Genomic DNA, 25,744 nt, shown 5'->3' with positions numbered 1-25,744 from the left:
CAGCGGGAGGGCAGACGGTCATTCTACTGACCACATAAGAGCTAGCACATGTTATTGTGAATTCTTAGAGTATTCAGAGTTTCCGCTTCCTGTTGAGCGCAAAATTTTGAGGACTTTTTCCCCATTCAAAGATATATTTTGGTAACCGCTATGGCGACAGTCTTAATTTTTCATCACACTGACACCTATGGACAACTTTACTTTACTTTGCCTTAAATCTAAATTCTAGAAATGGGGTGTGTTACAAAAAAATAAATAATGATGTGCTATTGATATTTCTGAAGCAAGTTGAATGAAAAACCCTAAATACTACCATTACCGCTACAATTTCAACAATTGTGAGTTCCCCCACACAAAAAACTCCATCTTTAGAGATTATTATTTCAAATGGGTTAATCTTTTATTTCAGAAGGGTTAATGTTTCATCCATAATTCAAGATTAAGCCATCAATAACCATAAAAGCGTTCCTCCTTTTCATTACACTAGTCACTGGCCATACATCAACACTATTATTGTACCTAATGCCATTTAATCACCCATTCTGCGCGCTAATAGGTGGGTATTAGGTGCAATGGGGCAACATGAGCTGGCATTCAGCTTCTGGACAGCTGTATATACAAGACTTGCCAGGCCTAACCCTGACGGTAGCTCCTGTGTCACCTCATGTTATTCCTCCCATCGACGCCAGGAAGTCTGTGGGTTATAGCTATGAAATGCTGTCAAATGACCACATAGTATGCATGTAATTTCACAGGATTATGTTTGTGAGTTGTGAATATGGCACGAAGAAGGATGACGAACTGGTTGAAGTCTCCAATGTGTGCTCAGAGTTTCAAAGACTCTCGTGAGCTTCAAAGGACATAAGGAAGAAGGGCTTTTATGTGAAAGCAGCAGCCGTAGTCAAGAGTGGAGACAATTTATTATACGCTGCATAAATGTGTCAAAAACAAACTTGCTCTGATTCAGTGTTTGTTTAAAATTAGCTGACAATCATAAACCTTTTCACAGTGAACAAACAATTTCAAAAAAGACTAGAGTTACAATTCCAAGGTACGGGAGAATGAGTAGGTGGAGTACACGCATGGGTTAGACTAATCAGGGATAAAACAGTTTGTACAAGAGACATTTGTTAAAAAAAATCCTTCTATCAAAACTGGGGAAGTCTCAGGACACGCTGGAGGGACTATGTTTCTCAGATGGCCTGGGAACGCCTTAGGGTCCCAACGGAAGAGCTGGAGGAAGTTTCTGGTGAGGGAAGTCACGGAGTCCCTGCTTAGACTGCTGCCCGTGACCTGGCCCCGGATAAGTGGAAGAAAATTGATTACTGTAATCAGTTTTCTATCCATCCATCCAATTATGGGGAAATGAACGCTTGGACGCTTGCTGGCAAATTCTGATATAAACCACTGCACTGTTTCTGCAAAAGCTAAAGTAATTCTAGCTTCTATTGTTTGAAGGAGTGTGATTCCCTCACCGCTACAATGAGGCCAGTCGACTTTAATATATTTTTAAACAGGCTCTCGGTTATTTTGGGAAACCATAAAAATTATGACCCCTTTTAAAAAGACTAGTGCAGGAGAAGTATAAGAATTGTATTTCAGAATGCAAAATACACTTACTGAAATTTAAGACCTTGGCAAATAACATTTTCTTTTTTTCTTATTTGCTGACTGGGGCTTTGTATTGTACCCTTAGTCAAAGTAAATCCTTTAATACTACTAAAACAATCATGGCTCTTTGGTTTAAACCCTATGAGAGAACACACAGCACTATTTCTCTTAATACTCAGCTGTAAATTTCCATACATTACAGTGCTGTCCGGAGGAGTGAAGTAACGGATGGGATTGAAAAAAGGTGTGGTGCATAGTTGCTCTAAATGCATATTGCTCTTTCACACAAGCTCCGTCCCACTTTCAACCCTGCGGCTGTCAATCAAATCTGCAGCAGATGAAACAGCATGGGGCCTGCTATTTATCCAGGAAATATATACACACAATATGAGCAGACGGTACAGTGAAGAGGCACTCTCAGAGGAAAAGTGCAAACACCCACATGTGCAGACAGCCAAGTGACAAGGCGTTATTAAATCTCGAGGGATAGAAGTGGAGACAAAGCCATTTTCACGTAATACACTAAAAGGTTATTAATGTGACGGTTTTGTGATGTTTTCAAATAACTGTAAAATGAATCCATAGAGGCTCAAGAACTTTTATATTCTGCAAAGTAGGAGTAATACGGAGGAAGGGCCAAATCTAACCACTATTATTTTTTATTTAGTTGATTGGTCTAATGATTACTTTCTATTATACATTTAGATACATTTTGAAATATGACTTCTAGATAGATTTTTTAACTTTGATTTATTAATGCCATTGACTTGGTGAAAAGGTTTGTTATGTACAATTACAATGCTCAAAATACAATTGGGATTATTTCAATTTTTAAAAGATAGAATAGGACAAAGGGAGATGGGTGCCATGAGACGCTGTGCAGTGTTTGTGAAAACTGACAAAAAAAAAAAAAAATGCTTTTGTGGCATCAGATCACATGCTCAGCCTTTGTGATCCTGTCAAGAAGCAGTCACCCACGCAGCTTTACTACCCGACTGTCAACAGGTGGTAAACACTAAAGGAACGCACTCAGAGCAATTAGGACGAGGGAGGGATTTATGCACATGCTTTGAACAGCAACAGTGAGAAAATTGCTTTCAGTAACTGGCTTATAGATAGCAAGTTTAAAATGCCAGCTTAGTATTCTCTATATAGAGATATTTAATCTAAATGGGCGTAATGTAAAGGTCATATGTAGGCACGCAGCACATAGATTTAAATTAAAAAATCTGCATAATAGAACATTATGCTTGCAAATTACAAGGGCAGTAACACAATGGGCATATACACAGTAAATAATTTCTTGTAGATGTTTCCAATTAGAATCAATAATTCAAAATGAATGTGATAAAACATAATTAATGGCTACATTACCTATGGCAATAACTGGAAACATTGATGGACATCAACTATAATGCCACTTAATGGGTAAGGTATAATATAACAATAGACACACTTGAGAAAATGTTCTTCTTTATTACTTTGTGTATCTATTTAAGTGGTTGTAAATTGAGCAGCTAACCATGGGCACCCTTGTGTAACAGAAACTGGCTACTGTACTAAAATCTGACATGGGACGTCCTGTCCCTGGATAGAATACTAACGGCTTAATCCAAAACGACCAAAGTGTTTTGGCCAATACTTTCTCATTCATTCAGCCTCAGTCATTGTTTGTGACCATGGACCGCTCCCTCCGCTCCACCAGTTCTGCTGCTTTCTGCCAAAGTGAAGGCCTCCACAGAGACTGATGTCAGTGGTGATATATGGCGAGAGACAGGAGGAGATATGGGTAATGCTAGAAGTGCCTTGCTCTGTCGCTCAGACGTGAGCACACCAATGTAACAGAAGACGTATTGCACCAAAATGGTTGCATGTGTTGAGACCCACATCTCACCTCTGATCTTCAAAAGCACAGATCACAGTGTCAAGGCCATTCTGCTTTTCACCACAAGACTCTGTAGACAAGTTATAAAAGGTAATATCTGGGTTGATGCTTTAATTACTCATTTACATATTCATACACGCTCAAACTTGAAGAACTTTACCACCAGGATTCACATGAGCAGATATTCCTAAAATATGAAAAGAAAGAATTAAGTAATGATGTGCCTCTCAAACTCCAAAGTGCAGTTGAACGAGTGCAGTTACAGGGTCAAATAAAATGCCCTTTATATTGCAATCTGCCCTGTGTGTTTAGAAATGGGTGCCAAGGCTGGTTTCGCAGTGTGTCTAAGCCCCCTTCCTCAGTCTGATGATGAACGGTGTAATTATTAATAGAAACGCCTGAGCCCTCACACCACAGCAGTGCAAACACTTGCTGGAGGCTACCCCTTCATATTGACTTACTAACTAGGACTTGAAGAAGCCGCAGTGCATGCATAGGGGATATATGAATATAGTATGGATGTGCAAATACAGAGATTGACAGTGCGGGATTCCTCAGATGTTGGTTACTGAGAGTGTGTGTGAGAGTGGCTCTATGTGGGCAGACAGGGACTTGGCCAACACACACCACAAATATTTATCTACCAACCTTGTGGAGGCTCCTAGCGACACTGTTCACCTTCACAGCGTCGCCAAAGGAGGAGGAAAACATCAGGGAAGAATCCTATACTCCTATATTGGATACTTTCTGCCCACTTTCCCTGGCACCATGTCGGCACTGTCTGTACATTTGGTCTGGACTCTGGACTGCCTCACTCCTCATGTTAAGCCTTTTATTAGAGGCTGCAGATGAAATATTGAATGTTTGAGAAAAAGTGGGAGCTAATGCGAGCAAAAGTGCAGAATGACATTAGAATGAGATATTGCAATAGAAAAACAGACTACAGCAGGGAACTAAATCAACAAGGCAGCATTCTAATACTTTGTAAAGGCAATCCATTTGAAAACATTTATTAATTTATTACCCATAAAAACTGTCCACTACAGACCAAAAACACCAGACTAATTTATCTTCTTAGACTGTCCATTTTTCAGCTTTTAGCAATTTGAGGACACTGGACAAATGCTTGTTTGCACCCAGCATAATAAATGGCAAACAAGTCAAATAGTCTAAAAGGGCACACTAATCCCATTGGTATGTCAACCCTCTAGTGCATCCTTGCTCAGTCAGGTGATAGTGCTGTTGGCTGGTTACAGTTTCACCACATAAGGTCTCAGTACTGTCCACATACTATTAAAGAGAGGTATTAATTGATAACACCTAACATATTTTGATCACCATGTTACTTTTTATTGTTTTGAAAATGCTGTATTTGCCGAAACGTCTTAACATGCTTTGTAAGTTTCACTTTTGTTATCGGTGCTCTGAGTCTCCCCTCTTTGCTTCCCACGATAAGTCACTCCCCCTTTAGAGCACTATCACACAATCAGTGTGCATTCCGCTAATGAAACTATTGCACATCTCATCAGGTTTGGCAAATTGTTATGTACAGTTTTGTATCATGTTTTTTTTATTTGTGGATAATTGTTGTGTGGGAGCATGGATGACTTAGGTTCGGGGGGGAAGGATTACACAGAATCGAATAGGGCCTGGTAGAGATCGCAAAATTACTCAAACATGCACAGCTAATATCTAAAACCTCTTCTAGCATGTTTTTTGATGAGGGAACAATGTTATAACATGATAAAAAGCTAAAGATTTTGCATAATACCCCTTCTTTAACAAGTGAATGTATGCTTTTCATTGCAGTGTCCTTCTAAATGCCATGTGCACCAATCGTATCCTCTTAGACACAAAGCTCAAAGCAGCACTCCGATGACGCATTATCTACATTTCCATGTGATGTTTGTACAAGCGGAGGGCCTACATTTATTTATATTCAGGAGGAGTCAAAAGCAACAGGATCACGCTGCGCCCACACATGCAGATGATACTTAGGGGGGGAAAAAAAAAAAAAAAAATCAGTATTAATGGTGTCACGTTCGTTTTAGCTGCTTTGCTGGACTGCTGCTCCTGAATGCAACCCATGTCATTAAGCCAATACACTACAGTCTAGATACCACATGTTGCTTCTCCACTCCCTCACATCCCCTCCCTCCTCTTCTTTTATATTAAATCTAATCTAGTTGTTTGTTCCTGACAAGGTTGCACTAATGAGCAAACAGGAGCGTTGGGCACCTTCATTGTGAAAGTGGAGGTGGAGGGTGTCGTTGTGCATGTCTGAGATGAGATGATGGGAGGAAAAGCAAAACAACATAATATAAAGCAATTAAGTGTAGCTAGTAATGGCTCAAAGAATAAAACAGACGTGCCCAGACATTGGCCTTAAGATACGCAGAAAATATTGTATCTATTGAGTTAATAAAACTATTTAAATGGTCACATTTTTATATAATGCTTTTCCACCTTCAAGGCATGTCAAAAGTGGGATTCAAATCATTCAAAAGTCATTCAAATTCTTTCACAGGAGTTACTAGTAAACAGCTGTAGTAGTCAAGAACAGTAAGTACTCCTGTCACGATAACAAATCTTAAGCGCAATATATTGTTACAGAGAAATATTATGATAATAGTAATACTGATACTGTATGCCACTCATACAATTAAAATAAAGTGAGATTATCCTAGTAAACCGTTTTTACAACATGTAAACAACAGAATGAACCAACATTTAACCGTAGACATTACTTATTTGACCCTCTACAGCTCAAATCTTATCATATTACACTTGTCCCTCACTGTAACGCGGTTCACCTTTCACGGCCTCGCTGTCTTGCGGGTTTTTTAAATGCAATTTTTTACTAATACCTGTCTGAGAAAAGTGTATAAAGTGTGTGGTGAGGGGTTTTACAGCCTTAAAACATAATAATTGTAAAAAAAGCTGACTACTTTGCGGATTTCGCCTATTGCGAACGTGACCCCCACGATAAACGAGGGACCACTGTACAATAAAAATCTGCCCACCATTGCAAAAAAAGAAATTACTTGAGTATCACAGTAGCATTTAGACGGCGTCAAATTATGATCACTTAAGCCATCTTGCCAACAGAGTAATGAAAAACACTTTTTTATTTGACCCATTGTTACATCATCAATAGGGAGAAGTTTATATTCAGATCATTACCACACAATTAGCTGCCCACCATTGCATTAAGTCTGATTCTGTTTGAGAGGGTGTGGTTTCCGGACCATTTAAAGTTGGCACTGAAAAATGCATGCTACGTGATGCTTCAGTGGAAGGAAAACAAACCCTGGTACAGTGGGAGGCTGGACTGTGCAAACCATGACTGAATTCTAGGTTTGTAATTCCCATTTATAAAAGCCACATACATGAAGGGTTTAGATTAGTGAGGCTTTTCTCATTCACCTCCACTGTCCGACTGCATCTGACCCTCAGCTGATTCAGGACACAATGTAATCCCTGTTGCTGATGTTGCTAAATGTCCCCTGCACTCTTTAGCTGAGCCAGACCAATGAGCAGCAAAACCCATCCATCACATGAGTGGTACACTGAAGAAAAACAAAAAACAAAAAAAACATAATCACATTTATTTTACTTATTTTATGTGAAGCAATCATCCCATGGTGTTGAGTTTCTAGGTTTAGTATGTTAAAGGAGCACTTTGTAACTTTTATGGTCTGTCATCTGCTCTCTCGATGGAGAGGTTTGCTTCGCCTGGAATGTTCCACAATATGGCATTAAACATATCTATCTTGCATTCAATTACAGCTGTTACATATATTCACACTTAGTGTGGGGTTGCCTCTCCACTGATCTGCCTTGTAACCTGGTCTAATGGCATCACCTTCTCGTGTCTATGGAGATTTAGTTGTAATGTCATTGTGGAACATTCTAATCAAATTACAAGTGGTACCCCTAAAATACAAACACTTTCTGTGCACGGGCTACTTATATAAGGCTGACATATTTGAAAAAATGATTACGTTTTGTATTGCCTGGTTGTGGTCTTTTCTGTTGTACTTGTTTAAATTGTCAATTTTCTAGGAGTAGGACTGCCATCAAAACAATTGGCTTTGATCTTTGAAGCAAGACGTCAGTTGTACTAAACGGGAACACCATTTCCACACATCCTGTACCCAAATACAACTTAATAAAAGAAAATTCTCCAAAGTGCAGGAAACTGTTAGCTGTACCGTTTAGTTCTGGCTATATCGCTGACGCGGGGTGACGTCGAGGTGAGGCTGCTGTGTAAAGGTTAATGACCATTTTCAGGCCAATAATGGCAGCACAGAGCAAACATCTTCATGATTCGATCTAGTTACATAAGGACACAAAGGTGACCGTCTGTACCTTCACATTTTTAAGAATAAAAGTACTAGTCAGAGGGCAAGTTCTATTTGTTTTGTCAAGTTAGCTAAATGTGTCTCAGCGCGTAAAGGGTCAGGCTGACAAGGTTAGGTAACTAAAATATATTGGCCATGTGTGTTTAGGCTATAGGCTTCCTTGGGCAGTGTTATGTAACATGTATGTGTGGTTGAAAGATGGCCCCAACCGTCTCATGATCCTCATTGTGACCAATTTAAAACACTCAACTTGTAGGTTTGGGGGAAACAACTCCAATTTCCAGGTGCTGAGTAGATATGTACATTTATTTTGGATTGTTGAATGATGTTGCACAGTAAGATAATGAATACCATAAAAATCTGTAACCCGTTTGGCCACTATTCCATTGCATAATGACGAACTGTAAACGACTGTAGTTGACTGACACCAGGGTTAGCTTACACTGGGGTTTCTTTTGATAAAAGTGCATTACTGTAAATGACAGCATTACATAACAAGAATGTGAACTTAACATTTTAATTAGCATAAACAGCTATTTTTCCAAGATACAATCTACATGATTGTAAAGGTGGAAAACAAGGCTGCAACTACTGACCCTGGGAAGCATTTTTAAAAAGAAGTTATTTAAGGACTTAAAATATATAATTTTTGGAAAAACAGAGGAGAGGGGAGGTGAGAGACAATTAATTGCTGTGTGAAAATCTAGCGAGACAAAGGTTTGTGTGACCATCTCTTTGCTCCATAACTGCGTATCCCTAATCCCCAGTGGGACAGCAAGTAGCTACTCAACAGTCATCTGATCTGAAATGGCTTAATTGGGCCCAACTCATAGCCCAGTCAGATTGAGCCTGTGTGGGATACAGCTTTGCTGTCAGCTCCTCTGAGAATAACTTGACCCTCTCCACTGGACCCTGACCACCAGCGCAACACTTAATCTGACCCCCGGTTTAACTCTGACCCCGCATTTGGGACGCTAAAGCCTGCATCACCTGACCCATGTATAACGCACATACACCAAGTCTGTGGATAATTATGCATCGAAAGCCAGCGCTGTCATAAACAGTGCAAAGGCAGACAGCGAGCACACACAGTTTCCATGTGAGAAGTGGCTCGTTAGCAGACGCTAATCAGCTTAGTACTCTCCAGCGCCCACCAGCCTTAAGCTCTTTACCGACAAACCCAGTTAGGAGAAGAACAGCTGAGCGGTACCCTGTGAACAGTCAGGCAGATAGATCAAACTACAGACTAGGGCTGGACTACACTAAAAAAGCTACCAATAGTATTAGCAACATACCATATCAGGCTCTGAAATAACTGGTCAAAACTTGGACCTAGTTAAAACTGAAGATCAAACCAGAATGTTTATACTTGTATCCTATATTTGCAGTAGGACTGCATGATTTTGGAAAAAAGTATTACGATTTGATTTGTAATAAATGTATAAACAGATACTTTTTTATATTAAAATAATAATATAGTGTTCTTTATGGAGGATATTCTATTATCAAAATAATAGCAGCCTTTGCAATTTGATAAATGCACCAACTCAAATTGTGATTTTGATTTGATCACAGTATATTGTTCTATACATTCCTCATCTGCGTACTACTACTTGCTTGAAATACTGGCCTATATCACATTGACATTCCACTATAACATAAAGTGTGCAGCCTTACAGGGGCAGGATTACAGTTTACAACAAAATGAAGGGGTAAAAAAAAAATTCCCCCCTGAAAACATTGCTGAGAAGTGTCCCTGGGAGCGAGCAGTGAGGGCGGATGGAGGGAGGGTGGAAAAATCAGACAAATAAGAAGTGTGTGAAAGAGGGAAGCGGACCCTCCTCCTCCATGCACTCGCTCACCCCTGTGGGCCTGTGGGTGGCTGCACGGTTCCTCTTGGAGCTCCCTAGGCCCGGCATACATCCCATACCACAGAGCAGCACAATCAGCGCTCTGTAGCCGGGATCCTGCCCCATCCCGGCAACCTGGCCCACTGCCAAATACTCACACAAGAGCTATGTACATTCACCGCTAAAGCACAAACATGTCGATAAGGTCACCACTGCTTCTCATACTATTGCCCCCCATCAGATATGACAAAGGAAGTAATGCATATACATGTGGATAAGAGGGTGCATTATTCTGTTGCATGAAACAAACTTTCAATTGCTTTGTTACTTTTAAGCCAAAACATTATAGATAATAGGGTAGTCAAAACAAGTAGCGCTTAGACCTGTCACAAGACCAAATTTTAACGCGCAATATATTGATGACAAAGATATAGACAATAAACAATAATATTGAAACTAATTTATGCCATTGACACAATAACCCTAAAGCAGGATTACCCCTAAAAACCTATTCTAAATATACAATATTGTTAAAAAAAAATCCAGAGCTGAAATAAATGTAGTTTTCTGTGAATTTCTGAGTACTTAAATATACTCAGAAATGCACTTTCCACTAGAGCAAAGGGTGGGCAACCCGCGGCTCTTTCATCCTTGTAACTGCGGCTCCGCGTGCCTTGGGAAAATAAATTTAAGTATTTAATTGAAGTGTATTTTATTTGTGTTAGTTCTTTTTTTAATTGTAATTTTAAATTGGAAGATTGTGATTTTGAAATATTTAAATAAAATTATATATTTTATTATTTTCTGTTGCTCAAAATAAGTGTCACACTCGTGGAAGCCAGTATACCCCCCAAAACACTGTGCATTCATCAAGACTGTCCATCCACAACACCTACGTGAACATGAAGAAATATGCATTTGGAGTCCTGTCAATCTTCGGATCCACATACGTATGTGAGCAGCTATTCTCCAAAATGAACGATGTTCAAAATAAACACCGTTCACGCCTCAGACAGCTTACAGTCATACGTAAAGATGAAAGTGATTTCATACAGCCTCTCTCTGCAGACGCTTTGTGCAAAGGTTGAGGAGCAGAAGTCCCATTAACCAGGTAAAATAAATATTTATGCAGATTTTTTGCAAATACTATAGTTTATACAAAGCGTAAAGGTAAAAAAAACTATATATACAGTGTTATCTTCATTTTAGAAAAGCCAAAAAGTATTTGCAGCTCCCAGTGTTTTCTTTTCCGTGGAAACTGGGTCCAAATGGCTCTTTGGGTGTTAAGGTGAGGCTCTATAGTAGGGGTTGGCAACCTTTAACTTCAAGGCAAACAACAGCAAGGTTTTCACAATATGTCAGTTTTCACAATCTCACCTTGGATCACGCTACACTATGAATCTTGTCAGCCATCTTCTTTTGACGAGTGGTTTCAACTTCTCTATAAGCATTTGTTCAATCAAACCCTAGCCCTTTAATCTGTGCAGCATTATTATTAGACAAAAAAGTTAAGTCTTGTGTGCAAACTAAACTCAACTGGGGGTCCCAAAAAGGAGACAAAAAGACGGAAGCAAGAGTGATGATGTGCTTTGTGAAGAATTCAATGAGCAAAAAACAGTATTGACGAAAGGGACAGAGGCCATGTGAGTGGTAGTAGTCTATGAAAGCCTGGCGTCAGGTCAGAGAGGGCTACTTTGGCCATTAGCTGAGCTGCTTTGGTTTGATCCTCATTTCCTCAAAAAGGTGACTGGACAGGCTGTCTGGGATTTCCCCTATTCATAGAGGTCCACAGCCAGACAAGAGTGGAGGACTTAAGAGGAATGTGCCACTTCTTAGGTAGGATTTTAGGAAAGGAAATGGTTTATAATAAGAATGTGCATAAAACATAAAACCACAAGAAAGAAACCAACACTGGATTTCAAGACTGAAGTGACCAAGATTAAGCATTTGCCTTCAAACTAGACTAGACTTGCATCTTATCATTTAATGAGTGGAATGATTCAGTCTCTCATAAGTTTTAAATTAAAAGAGTTTTAAACATAATACACAGACATTGCATCATTACTGGTCTCTCTGATCAATGTCTACAGGGACAAAATGCCAACTACAATTCTGTATTTATTTAAGTACCCGTTTAGTTATTTCTACACTTGCTCTTCAAGTTTGCACAGCATTTATATTCATGACTATTATGTAAGTGAAGAGCGTTGAAAACAGGTGTTGTAATTGAATGCAGCTCTGTCACTTTCAATGACAGGTTCGGTGGCCTCCTCCAAACACACATTTGGTTTTGTCCAGAGGCGCCTCTTTGACTGACCAAGCTGCCAGTACAATTCATTCTCCTCTTGTTCCTCTATGAGTCTATGTGCCAACTGCATGTGAAGGCACTAGTCAGTCAAAACATGACCAGAGTAGTAAGCCATTAGCTGAGGTTTTACAACCTAATTACCATTCGTTTGGCCTGGCAGGAGATCAGAACTCCACAGGAAGAGGGTGAAAGAGCCTTGCTTGCACTGCTGTGGACCGGTCCTCAGGCAAACAAACACTGGAGGTTCAATTTCTACTACTAGCATATCCCACTGTATACTCCCGACTATGGCAAGCTTCAGGCACACGGCTACAGTTATTCTACTGAAGCTTACCTGCTGTAATTCCACACTGACACAGAACTACAAATTATTTTTATCCACATAACATGACTAATTTATGCCATAGGTTTTAAGGTTTGCAACACAGCATTGGCCATTTATCTAGGATAGGCACCCTGTGTAGTTTTATTCTTCACTAGATCCATTAGTATTCATTAAGAACAACCAATTATTTTTTTTTCCATTTAAATTTCATGGAATTAATTAAACTACTACTAATTGAATCCACAAATTAACATAAAAATCACTCAGAGCACAATTAATGTCTAGCCGTTCATACTGTCAGTCACATTTTTAATGTTTTGCCAAAATCAAGAGAACCCACAACACAAACAGAAAAAAAAAAAAAAAAAGTGTAATGCAAGCGATACCCCTTAGGTTAGGGTTAAGGTGGAAGTTATCCATTACAACCAGGTTTCTGGAAATTAGATACTAAGTTAGCGCCTGAAATTACAGGAATTAATCACCACCGCGCACAGATCTAGACCTTGTCTTATCAGTTGATCTACTACATGTGACACAGTGAAAAAATGAAGCTACACCAGTCTCACCTATTGGCATTGACCTCTGTTTCTCCTTATCATGTAAAAAAAAAAGGAAAAAAAAACATCTTGGCCACAAACTACAACTATGTCTTGGGACAAGCCTAAAGTGAAATGTGGTCAAGGTCCTGGGAAGATGAATGAACAAAAAACTAGTGATAACGAGGTGCTAGACGAGCAGAAGGAGGCAGCGGGGGAGTGAGAGTAGACACCGGTGCACTAAATGAATAAGTTATCATAGCCAGTCACCACGGCAATGCAAATACAGTATGACGCAGACTTTGTTGTTTACCATCATAACATGTAAAAAAAAAAAAAAAAAAATGCATGGGTTTCAGTGTGATGAAAAATCTGCATCGTTGCCATAGCGATTCAGTATTCAAAACTCAACATTCGGATTTTTGAATGGTTAAATGTCCTCAAAATCTTACCTATAGAAACTTATGAATAGGATATATGTTGAAGGATATCTTGTTTGTAAAAGGCAGAGGCAGGACCTAAAAAATGAGATGAAAGCAATGTAGACTAAGGAGAAACAGGTTTATCGTCATTAAAGCTTTAGCGCACCCACTCAATACAAAGGGAAATATGTTTCACTTTTGTTTCTTTAATCTTTTCTTGTCACTTGATGTCAATTGTGGCATTATAAACTAGAAGGTAAGGAGGTCATGCCTTGTCCCACACCATTGAGTGTATGAATAAAATGAATAGGCCTTTTAAAGTAATACAAGAGACAGTGAATCTGCAAGTAACTTTCCATTTACTTTTGACTTTTTTCTTCAGAATGACGCACAAACACCCTCTCTATATATATCCTGTTTATCAATGAAAGATTGGCCTTGCACAGAGAGCCTTGGGTAAAGTCGATCGACTCACAAGCAACTACTTTTATGTAAGTGATGACTAAGCCACGAGATCAATGCAAACCAAAGTACTTCACTATTCACTTAGGTTGGGCTGCAAGCAACATACTGGGTTCTGTTTCTTAAAGTAACTAACATGGAAACAGACCTGTCTTGAAGAGAGAATCTTTTCTGTCAGGAAACACAGGTCCCCTAAGGAAAGGCCTGATTGATTTTGTGTTACATGCAAGAGCGGCTGTCATTCATCACCGTCATACTGTAAACAGATCATTGTAAAAGAAGACAAGACAAAGATGAGGGTGTTAGCATTTTTTCTTCCAGGCTTTTAGAATGACACGCTACACCTGCTACATTTGGAATTATGGGTGGTCAAAAGTATCAAAAATCTGACACATTCACAGGACAGAAATGAACCGTTCCGGAATAACTTTAGAATGATCTTGAGCTGTATCAGAACAGGTATAAGACCACGTAGACTAATAAACACCTATGGACCACTGTGGAACCTACCTGGACGACTGAGGGGTTACACAGATATAAACATCACATGGTAATATAAAGATAATTTAAAAGAAAGTACTATGATTAAATGCAGAAAATCACATTCTATTGTCTAAAGAAAGTGTTTTTCATTATCTTTGCTGTATCAAGTCTATTCCTTAGCACTGAAATCATGTTTGAAATTTTAGTATTGTGACAACAATATTTGGTATTGGTTTAAGCATTATGATAAAAAAGATCTGTCTACATAGATATGATTGTAATAAAGTAAAATTTGTCTTGCCCCAGTACTGATAAATTGTAAAATCAGCTCTTAGGTCTCAAAAGGAGACTGCTGTTTGCATCTGATTATAAAGCATTTTTCTTATCCACAAACCACAAATTAAAGCTGATGCACTGTTAGCATGCGGTGTGTCTGCAAAATTACTCTCTGTAAGTGCTTTTCACAAGTTTCAGAGACCAGACTCATCACGGTGAATGATTAGGAATACGTCTGCACTGAAGTTATTACTATTATCATTTTGATGAACTAGTACTATTTTTCAAGATTGTAAAAATAAGGTACAGTGCCTTTAATATGTCTGAACTCATTCCATGACTAACTGTGTTGAGGTAATTACATCCCATACACCCATGCACCTGCAGCTTTATAAGGGTCAAAAGTATAAAACAATTAGGAGAAAATTGTTAGAGAGCAGTAGGTGCAAGGTGTGTTGAGACAATAACTATGTTCTTATGGTCTGTGGTTTTGTAGATTTATAAGATTAATGCTTTACCCTGCAATGCTGACTTATGCAGCTTGCTACAGAACAACAGTTATCTTGACAAACCGTAACTGACATAGATTCTCAGGGTTATCTTTACATCTGGTGTGCACCTGCATCACTGAGCAATAAACTGACTTTTTTTAACCTGAAATGACAACACGCCCTTCAGTGGAAAGAGAGATGTTTGGACTTTAAACTTCAAAACACCCTTTTACAGGTGTGCATTTACTGTATGTATTTAGTTTACACAAAGAATCAAAGTCCCCTAGTTTTCCCATAAGAGTTCCTACGGGCCTACATTTATAATATCCCACAAAGATTGATGATACTGTCTCATTTTCCACAGTGGGACTTTTACAGATCATGGTAAAAGATACATAGCAGAGAGGCTGGAAAGAACCTGGCAATAAAATGTACAATGATCCAATGTAGATCCCAGATAAATGAAAGACACACTTTCATAACAATAAATACATCTAGTGAATGATCTGATATTATTGAGATTTGGGTAGGGCTGCATTATATATTGGCAAACACAATCATCTATATTGCAAGAAAATAAATTGATTGCCAAACAAACTTCTCCATCTGACTGAAATATACATTATATACATTGTTTTAAGATCTATTGTCCGCTGTACAGTTACAATCTGGCATCCGTGGATCATTAAATTGTAATCTGGACATTTTAAATCACAATATTGATCTAAAATGACTTAATAAAAGAAACCCTGGTAGAGAGGTCCGCTAACTTCGGCATTAAAAAAACGTGGTACCCAATGGGAGATGACGTCACCGCAAACATCATCACAACAAAGAGCTGTTAAGTTGTTGACACCTCCTATGGATAGCAGCAAATTTGTTTTCATTTGTACCAGAACAATTAAGAAAATAGAAGTGGAGAACAAAATAAGTAGTGGTGAAAAAGGGGATTGATTATCACAATGGCGTCTTGAAAATAAAATGTAAAATGTAAAAAGGTACTTCATTAATTGTCCAACATTATTCTTATTGTGCCCCTGTTAAGTTTTTATTTCGACACAGTTTGACAAGTGCATTAAGGCACGTACTTCTTTGTTTTCACTTAAAACATGGCATTTTTGTATTAGTAATAAATAGTGGGACTGCAACTAAACTATTTTTTTTAAGTTAGTCTAGTGTTTAGTCATTGAATTAATCAGTTAGTTGTTTGTACTGCATAAAGCATGTGAATGAGATTTTTATTCAATTTAACCCAGATGAAGTGATGTTGCTCGAAAACATCCTGACAAACATTTACAGACAATAGTTTTTTTCTTCCAAAAACACCAAATCTAAATGTTTCCAGTATCATTTTAAAGTAGTCATAAAACCTGTTTGCTTAACATTTGCCATGTTTTAGAGACTATATGGTCCCGAAAAAATTATTCGATTACTAAAGTAGTTAATGTTTGCCCTAGCGAATTGATACAAGACTTTTTAATCTTAAATGGATGTACAAAAGCTCTTAAAATGCCTACCAAGCAGCTGAAGTAGTTTTTAAAAGTGTTAAATAAATACACTTGAATAGAAACGTACTGGCCAGCTGCTGTTTTATCGAGGGGACTGTCCTATCACAAACAGCCGCTGGACAAAGCCTCATACCAGCCACAGAGCTGATGCACATGTTTTGTATTCTATTCGGATTACTGTTCCAGCCGTGAGATCCGCCTAATTAGACAGAAGAGGAGGTCTGGGATGAACCCTTCCCGCTGGAGTGTGGATGACCTCATCAAAGTCTGTTTTTGGATTCACTGGGAAAGAACTCCTCAGCTTTCCAGTGCTAAAACGCACACACGGATCAAAAGGCAGCTTTCAACACTCTACTTAACCCAAACACTACAGAATTGTTGCTATGTACGCACTGTTTGGTGACTCCCTGAACCCACCACTCATACCAAAACAACTTTAGACAATTACATGGCCTTGGCTTGAGCCTATATACACGTCTTTTTGTAACCTCATCTACACATGGGGGTAACGCACATGCAGGAAGCAGAAATTAGGTTAGGAAACAAAACCAAGGTTGAAGAATGGAGAGTACATATCATAGTTCAACATGTAGGTGAGTCATTTCTGTTTATATTGAAATGATGTGTGTGTGGAGCAAGAGAGAGTGGACAAGCTTAGAGGCTAATTAGAAGTTAAATTGCCAGTAAATTAATGTTTTTTACAAGCTTCAAACTTAATCAAGTGCTAATCTCCCACCTTGCCAACTAAGCATTGCTGGAGGTCATCCAACAGCATCATAACATCATCAAAAGACGTATCAGTGCAAATGTGGACAGTATCTTGATTATATTTAGATTATTCATTTCTCAAGAATACATTTTACAGTGATACAGTTTTTTTATATTTCCACATCTGCAATTATTTGAACATATTGAATGGTTTAGTTGTGAGTTAAGGGGCTGTGTTGCAAACTGGAGCTGTGTCTGCCTTCAGCACTTGCACACAGATGCACACAACTACACAGACTGAGGTCATGTCCCATCCACGTGGTGGTGCTTTACATAACAGTAGTGCTGTTGGTCTAACCTACCGCTGGCCCGGACTGTCGCACCATGTAGGACAAAGATGCCATTATCTAAAATCAGCATTCTTTTGAATTTGTTGAAACTGCAAATATGTGCTCTTGACCATGTTATGTGTCATTTTAAATCAGATGTTTGGAGTTGTTTTTGCATTCATACCTGCGATTTCAGTTCTGACATTGCTCTTAGAAATTAATTAAGAGTGTGAAGAGGTGTCATTACAGAATGACTTTAGAATTAAAAATTAAACTTAATTGACCCCAGTCTAGATTAAGAGCACTATCAAAAATCCAATTCATCATTTTATTTTTCTCAAAGATAGTCTCTCTGGGAAATGTTTTGAAAGTGCCACAGGTTATTTTGAGGTTGGCAAACACCCTCTGCCAGATGGAGAAGAAATAAAATCTCTAAGGGACAACTGGGAGTGCACATAATAAGATTCTCTTGCATGTTTATTTACTGCAGGGGCTGTGGGAGTGGTGCATGATTTAATATTAAATTAAAACATTTTGTCTGAAAGATGTTGTAAAGCCATGCTCCCCCTGTTTTAGTGAAGGTCAAGGGAATCCTCTGGTTGTGGGGAGTCAGTGGCATGCAGTACATATTTTAAACAATTGCACAGGAGAGGTTATTAGTTAAAATTTGATAAAAATACAAAACAGTAAAATGATAAATTTGCTTCTAAGCTGAATAAAAGTATTTTTATGCATTGTGCATTACATAAGTGGTGTCCAACAGGATTGTTGTTGGCACACTTCCCACTACTGCTGTTCTTTTTTAGCTCTCAGAAGGCTATGCCAAACCAAGCACACTTGAGACACACAGTTCCTATACAAGTCACTGCTTGTCGGAGTTAAAACCCTGTAATGACAGATAACTGGGGTGTTTTAAGTTGGGTTGCCCTGCACTTAAATAGAGTTTCACTTAATTCTAGATTTCTTTTGAGTCAAACTGTTCCAGCAAAGAGTCCCCTTCTCTATAATGATCTGGTGACAAAAGAGAAGGCGCCAAAAGATGAGAATCGGTTGAACAAAAGAGCACGTAGTGAGCAGAAGGGAAGGAAGGAATTTCAAAAATCTGCCAGTCTTGATGTCACACAAGGACAAAGATGTGAGGGAGAATTGAAAACACAACACACAATGGCATGGACTGGATTCAAACCTGGGGAGGGCGTCTTAAGAACTTTGAAAAGAACACAGAAGACGCAAATTACAGAGTGAATTTGAGGAGGGTCTATGGACAGGGCCCTGCTTAGGTCTGTCAGCCCAGTGCGGCACAACACGCGAACAAAAGGATCATTTATTGAAAAAGGAAAGAGGGGGTGGGATGGAGTGATGAAAGGAGGGGGGAACACTGTACACGGGCATTGGAGAGCAGTGTGAGCCAAACACTGGCCTCATCTCAACATTCACAGCCAACGTGTAACATTCCCCCCGCTCCTCCTCCGCCCTTCTGACGTACAGCCGTGCACATATGGTCCCACTGAGGAAGCCCCAAGCATTCTTCTCCAAAATACACTCAGTCAACGCTGCATGCTTCAACTAACACAGCTAAAATTTCATAATAAAAAACAGAATGGCAATCTATGGACAGAGACATGAAGAACTTGCTAAACTAACTGTTGAGCCGAACTATGCCTCCCTCACCGCAAGATCCCATGATGAATTTTCACTAATGCTTTAAATTCTTTACCAAACCCAAATGTGGAGTTGAGTGTTCAAGAGAAACCCGGGAGGTTTCACAAAAGTACAAATCAAGTATAGACTAGCGCAAGCTACATAAACAACTAGGCTTGGCAGGAGGCATTCAGCGGGAGCCCTGTAGAAGAAGGTTAAGTACAACTACTAAGTACTTTATTGTTGCATATAAATCTCTCTCATTTACTGGCTGCTTTAGATGCAAAATCTGCATGAGTTAGCTAGTGTCCCAATTTAATGCCAACAAAGGCAAGAGAAATATAATTAAATAATAAATAGTAATGCATTATGATTAGATGGCATGCTAGTTACAGTGATTTAAACCATCAAGGTTAAGTGGCACATCTATGCCCCATTATTACCACACCTTACTTTGAATACAACCATGAGCATAAGCCAAGCTCTTCATTTCTGCCTGTGAGTTGTGTGTGAATTACTATGATGCATTGACCAAAACCAATAATTTAATAATTCATTTGAACTTCTTACTCTTACCCTTTGCAATATTTAAAATTTCAATTGTATATAGGAGGTCCCAGTTATCAAGCATCCCACTCAATATCTCATTGGCAAAAGGGTCAATGAAAAAAAGGGTCAAAATTCAGTGCATCAACGCAAGTCTGGGTGCTTCAATAGAGAGCCATTCATTCTGCTGCAGTGTTCGTGTTATTGTGAGATGGCAAAAGTACAATGGCTCAGTTGGACCAGAAGATGCCTTTGTCATCTTTATGTAGTAATAGTAATTCTCATAGTAAGCCTGTCACGATAACAAATTTTGAAGAGTAATATATTGGTTGAGAAAATATACACGATATACCGAATGCTATTTTGTCACTGACACAATAATCCCAAAGCAGGATTACCCCTTAAAACTATTCTATATGTACAGCACTGTCAATGAACATGAGCTGCAATAAATACATGAAACATTTAACACTTAATTAACCATCTAAAGGTCAAATCAAGAACAAGAAATTACAAAAAGTTCCCCACTAGTGCAAAGAAAAAGTCCCTCAATAAATATTGGCCCCCAAAAATTCTTCCATATATCATGTATTGAACGATAAGTCGATATAGTAATTATCATGAGAGGTCTAGTTAATAATAAGTGTATTTGTGACAGGGTATCATATTGTCTATTGTGGCAATCTTTACTAAGTGTATATGGCCCCAATATCTGTGTATAATAATGACTTTGGGTTGGCCTGTACTAGGCAACAAAAATAGGTTACACACTGAATAGATTGATGTTGATATTTCACTAGGTCTGTTTTTTTATTCATAAATAAGATTAAACAAAAACAGAGCATGTAAAAAAACAAAAACAAACATTGTATTGACTTGTGTGCTGATCCATATCTGTTGTGGCTTACACAGAGTAGTAAAATGAATTACACTGGTGTTATTTTAATCTGGCGCCAGGTGACGCTTCATTGCAACAGTGATTGGATTTATCTGACGGAAATCTAAATTGTGACAGACAGAAGGAGGACAGAGAGTGAGGAGAGAGCAGGGAGACGAGAGACGCTTTGTTTTATGGAAAGAAAAGGGGATATATTTAGCCATCTCTTACCTGTTCCCTCCTTGCTTCCACTTTGTGTTCGCAGCTCTTCAGATTTGTAGAAGTCAATGCTTGCGTACGTGTTCAGACTGGAGCCGTTGTTGCCCCCGACTGCTGTCCCGACCCCGCTGACGCCAGAGCCTCCGGTGAGCAGGGAGAAGAGGCGAGAGGCGGCCTGGCTTCCTGATGGCCCATCCAAACCCAGATGGGGGGCCTCTTTGCTGGCCAAGTCCAAGTCTATGTAGTTAAGGCCTTGCTCTGTGGATGAAGTCTGGTTGTTTATAGGAAGGGGTTGAGTGGGAGGGTCAGTCACAGCACCGTTGCCCCAAAGCATGCCGTCGAACCCCAAACGGCGTGCTACAGCCTGGGCATGCTCTGGGAAAAGAGTGGCAGTGGAAGTTGAGGATGTGGATGTAGAGGTGGGAACAGGTGGTGGAGCCAAAAAGGTTTCTGAGCAGTGCCTTCTTCGTCCTTGGGGATCTGCCCGAATTACTTTGGCGCCATGGTCTGGGTTGGGTCCTTTGGTGAGAGGGAAGTCCAGACCTCTGGACAGGACGGGGACAGACGGTTCAGTTCTGTTTGGGGAAGGAGCCTCAGGGGAGACACTGGTAGTGGTGGCATTGCTATTCAAGCTAAAGGCCATCTCTGTGTAGTCATTGCAGGATGTTGGGGACTCAGATTCAGTAACTGAGGGGGCTTTTTCTCTGCTTTTGCGACGTGGGGCTTCTGCCACTTCCACCTGCTCTTCATTCAAACTGGTTGTCCCCTCATTGCTAGATTTGGGTGCATGGGCCAGCACTGGTGGGGTGGGTGGACTGTGGAAAGTAGGAAAAACTAAAGGGGTGTGTGAATGAGGTGATGGTGAAGGAGAGGGGCCTAAGTCCATGTTAACATACTCAGAAGAGGCTGGTGGCGTGATGGGGGCGGATGGGCTGCGGGAGAGAGGGATAAAGTTACCCAGGCAAGAAACTGGTCTGTTCTGGGTTTGCTGGGTACTGGAGCCATGGGGCAGGGATAGGCCATGTCTGAGACCCCTCCCACGACCTCCTCCAACACGAACATGGCTGCTCTTCTCTTCCTTAAACTCAATGCTAACATACTCCCCAGGACTCTTGGGTTCTGGGGGCAGTGGATTCTCCCGCACACGAGGAAGTGTATTGGCTTTTGAAATATCAACGAACAAGCTCACAGGTCTACTTTTAGTGTGACCACCTTGTTTTGGCAACCCATTTGAAGTCTGTTTCTGTGGTGGCTTATTTCCATCTTTGAGGTGAGATGATGTTGCTTTACTACTTGCTCCGAGGGGCGGTCTCTCTTCGCTTTCCCCCAGGCTTTCGCTGCTGGCTGAACTGGAGGAGTAGGAGGATGATGACAGAGACAGATGACGACCACTGGCTGAATTACCAGGTGCCGTTTGCTCCTGGCGCCCCGATGCAGCCCGCCCTCCTCCAATACCCCTGCTAGCACTGGCCCTCCTGCCTCTCCCCGGCCCATCATCAAAATGTCCAGAGGGGTTATGTTTGTATGAGCGAGGCAGAGAGTAGTAAGAGTACACCATCTTGGGGGTTTGCTGATGAGAACTGTTTTCCAAATGTCCGGTGTGATCCGGAGGAGGACTGCCGTTAACAGAGCGTGCACTGATAGGGGACATGTTCATATAGTCACTTCCTGCCCTGCTGTCTGCACTGCCGCTGCTTACCCAAGCCCCGCCCGATAGCCCCCCTCGCTGGTCTGGAGAGCAGCTGCTGTTGGGTGACATTATCATATAGCCATCTGAGGTTGGAGGCCTGATTTGTTGTGGAGGGGAAACACTATTGTTTGGTGTCATGGCCATATAGTCATCTGCAGGTTTAGACTCCAATTCAGGGACAGACACAGCCATGGACTGGGAGACTGAAGCCTGGGGCTGAGTAACACCAGGCAACATTGACATATAACCATTGTCCACGCCAACATCTATATTCCCACCTCCTCCTTCAGTTTTAAACTCACTAGCTACATCCAAGTATCCACTCCCACCACTTCCGCCACTCCCACCTGCGACTGACTGTCTCTGTGTGGAAGAAGGAGTTGAAGTGAAAGATTCACGGCTTGTACTTCGCGACATGATGGCATAGTCAGCCGATTCTTCATCTGTAGGCTCCTCTGCCCTTCTCTGCCGAGGTGCCAGTCTCTCCAGAGCCATTGGAGGAAGTGACGCCCGCTTACTTAACAACCTCCGCTCTGCTTCACATTCACGACTGGAAGAACGCCGCAAAACTCTCCTGCTCTGAGACTGAGCACTGCTGCCTGATACTGGCTTGGGGCTATTGTTTAAACTTCCTTGATTAGCACTGCCAGTCTCACTACCTCGCTGTCCCATTAGAATATAATTAGCTCCCTCATCTCCTAAGGACTGGCTACCTACACTTCCCATAGAACTTCCAGGGAGACTTGGGGAGGGCAACAGTGTGTGGTCACCAGGACTGGAGCCGTACTCATCAGAGGAGCAATAATCACTGGGGGAACCGGAAACAGATGCTCGATGAGTGGGTACATGACTATATGCACCAGAGCCAGGACCAGGGGCAGAAGATGGTACTCCACTAAAATCTGAGCCGTGGCCTGAGCTACATGACAGGTTTGGGGTTACAGAAGATGCTGGGGTGGAAATTGACCTCATTAGTCCGAGAGTTTTAGCAGCTGTTGTAGGGACTGAACGGGTGGATTTTGACCTGAGGATTGGGGTGGTAGAGCAGGATCCATTGATTGAGGGGCTGGAACTTGGTCCTTGTAGAGGGGTGGTCCCTACTCCACCTTCCTCAGTCTTACCTCCATCACTGGCAGTACGGGATCTGGGAAAACTGTGCCTCGGAGTAGGTGAGGCATTGGCACTGCCCACCCCAGCACCTCCTCCATTAGCCCCCCCTGGAGGCTCAGTTCGGGGCCGACGGGTGAAGCCCACTTGGCTAGGAGGAGGGTTTGGGTGGTGGCGACGTGAGGGAACACTGATGGGGTTAGAGGCCGTGGCCCCGCCTCCTGGGCCAGAGCTGGACTGAGATTTGCTCCGTTGGCGAAACTCCTCACTCAGCGCCTTCATGGCTTCCAATAGAGTCTCATGCATGTTTTGGGCCACCACGGAATCATCCACCTAGGAAGCAAAAAATCCTGCAGTTAAAATGGACAATGTCTATCCCAGTACAAAGCACAAAGATTTTAAAGAGAAGATTTAGTTTTTTTAAACTCAGATGTAGGGTAAAACATGTGGGTGAACTCTTTAACTTCAGTTGCAAACATAAAGGGAGTCCTAATTGCAAATGTACCTGCATCCAAAACTCGCCAGGGCCTGTTACGGCGGACCGTCCAACCTCCACAAAGAAGAAGTTTTCAGAGTGACCACATCGTCGGACATTCATCAGTTGTAGAACTACAGCAGCAGCATCCGAGTTGAGTTTGACAAAGTTGACAGTCTTGTCAGTGAGGCAGAGGCGGTAGATCCCCACCAAGTTCTTGGCCTGGCCCAAGCCTTTTGGCCACACCTTCACTTGCCAGACTTCTTTGAAAGCCGGTCCAGGATTGGGCACGCCGTAGTCCTCTGCAGCCCCATTGTCTGTCGGATTTTTACCTACAAATGAAAAAAAAAATTAAAAATTAAAGATTAACTATTTTCTTGCTGTAATATCAGTGTTGTGACCTTCACTCGCTTGGTTAGGGCAAAGTGAACACCAGGTGAAAGAACCCCTATTTACCTTTTGTGAGGGTAAGTAGCCTTTATTTTGCTTTTCTTAGATTTTTGGTTAGATTTGAGCTTTTAGTGCACAAGCAGCAGCTTGGCTGAGACCAGTTGAACCTGCTGCAGGCTTCATACCTGGGGTCTCATTCTTCTCCTGTAGATACACTTCCTGACATGATGAAACTGTTGACAGTTGACCCTCTTAAAATGATGACTTCGTCAAAAACAACCCCTGTGGAAAAGCCTGGACAATGCTTATAAAGCAAAACACTTATGTCGGTAGGAGAGTGAAGCACTCAGTAAGAGGCACCTATGTCTACACATGAACAGTTAGTAGTAAAACAGTTTTTAGGAAACACAAGCACTCCATTCAGCCCTTGTATTAGGTGCCCGGTTCAGACATAGTAATTACTGAGCACAACAGAAAGCCTCTTGTTAATCTGATCTTTCTACACTCGCCACAGTGGAAAAGTGACAGGCTCACATAACTACTCAACAGCATTTGGCCACCTGTTTTCAGTTATTGGCCATCAGATAAAGTAAATGTGCCTATTAAGCTTAAAATGGCTCTAATTATATCAAGCTGTAGAACTGACCGTCTGAGCTGATATTAGATTTATCTCAATGATTGGACTTATTCTACATTGGCATCCAGCCAAGGTATAGTCAGGAAATATACGATTAAACATGGATATACTGTAAGAAGGATTCGAATCACCCTAAAGTTATGCAAGACTTCAAGCAAGCATATGTAAGTAAAATATAAGATACTATATTTCAAAACACTGTCTGGAGATTTTCCAGTTTGGATCGGTTTGAACATGACATCAGTCATTTGAAAATGTTCTTCCATTTATCTTATTGACAGCATCAGAGGCACTGCCTGAAAAAGCAGTGCAATCACCTGCCTGATTATCAGTCTGTGTATGAAAATCATATTCACAGGGAGCTTCACAAAGGGCTTTGGGACCAGGGCGGTCACATGGCACTAAAGCGCTCATATACATCTGCATACATTTTCTCCTTGTTTCCCAGGGCTGCTGCAGCAGGAATCCCTCATTGACAACCATATGTGAATAATAAGCCAAGCAAGCACAGTGCTCCCCACATTACCCAAGCTTCCGTTATGACAAATACCTCCCTAGATCCTCTTTAAGGGTCCTATATTACGCAAAACTGACTCTTGTGAGC

General features: G+C 40.8%; 1 protein-coding gene across 1 annotated transcript in view; it reads right to left on the bottom strand.

Moving 5' to 3' along the window:
• The window catches only part of si:ch73-335l21.1 (insulin receptor substrate 1-B), a 41,564-nt gene that overhangs the window by 3,850 nt on the left and 11,970 nt on the right, over positions 1–25,744 (bottom strand). The window contains exons 2-3 of the mRNA XM_033983351.2: positions 24,144–24,445; positions 20,854–23,971 (exon numbers count right to left, since the gene is read on the bottom strand). Of these exons, the coding sequence (XP_033839242.1) occupies positions 20,854–23,971; positions 24,144–24,445 (3,420 nt within the window). The remainder of the gene's footprint in view (positions 1–20,853; positions 23,972–24,143; positions 24,446–25,744) is intronic.

This window comes from Periophthalmus magnuspinnatus, chromosome 18 (assembly GCF_009829125.3).
Source record: "Periophthalmus magnuspinnatus isolate fPerMag1 chromosome 18, fPerMag1.2.pri, whole genome shotgun sequence".
Lineage (NCBI taxonomy): Eukaryota > Metazoa > Chordata > Actinopteri > Gobiiformes > Gobiidae > Periophthalmus > Periophthalmus magnuspinnatus.
Note: the sequence above shows the minus strand (reverse complement) of the source record. Positions and strands in the feature narration are given on the sequence as shown.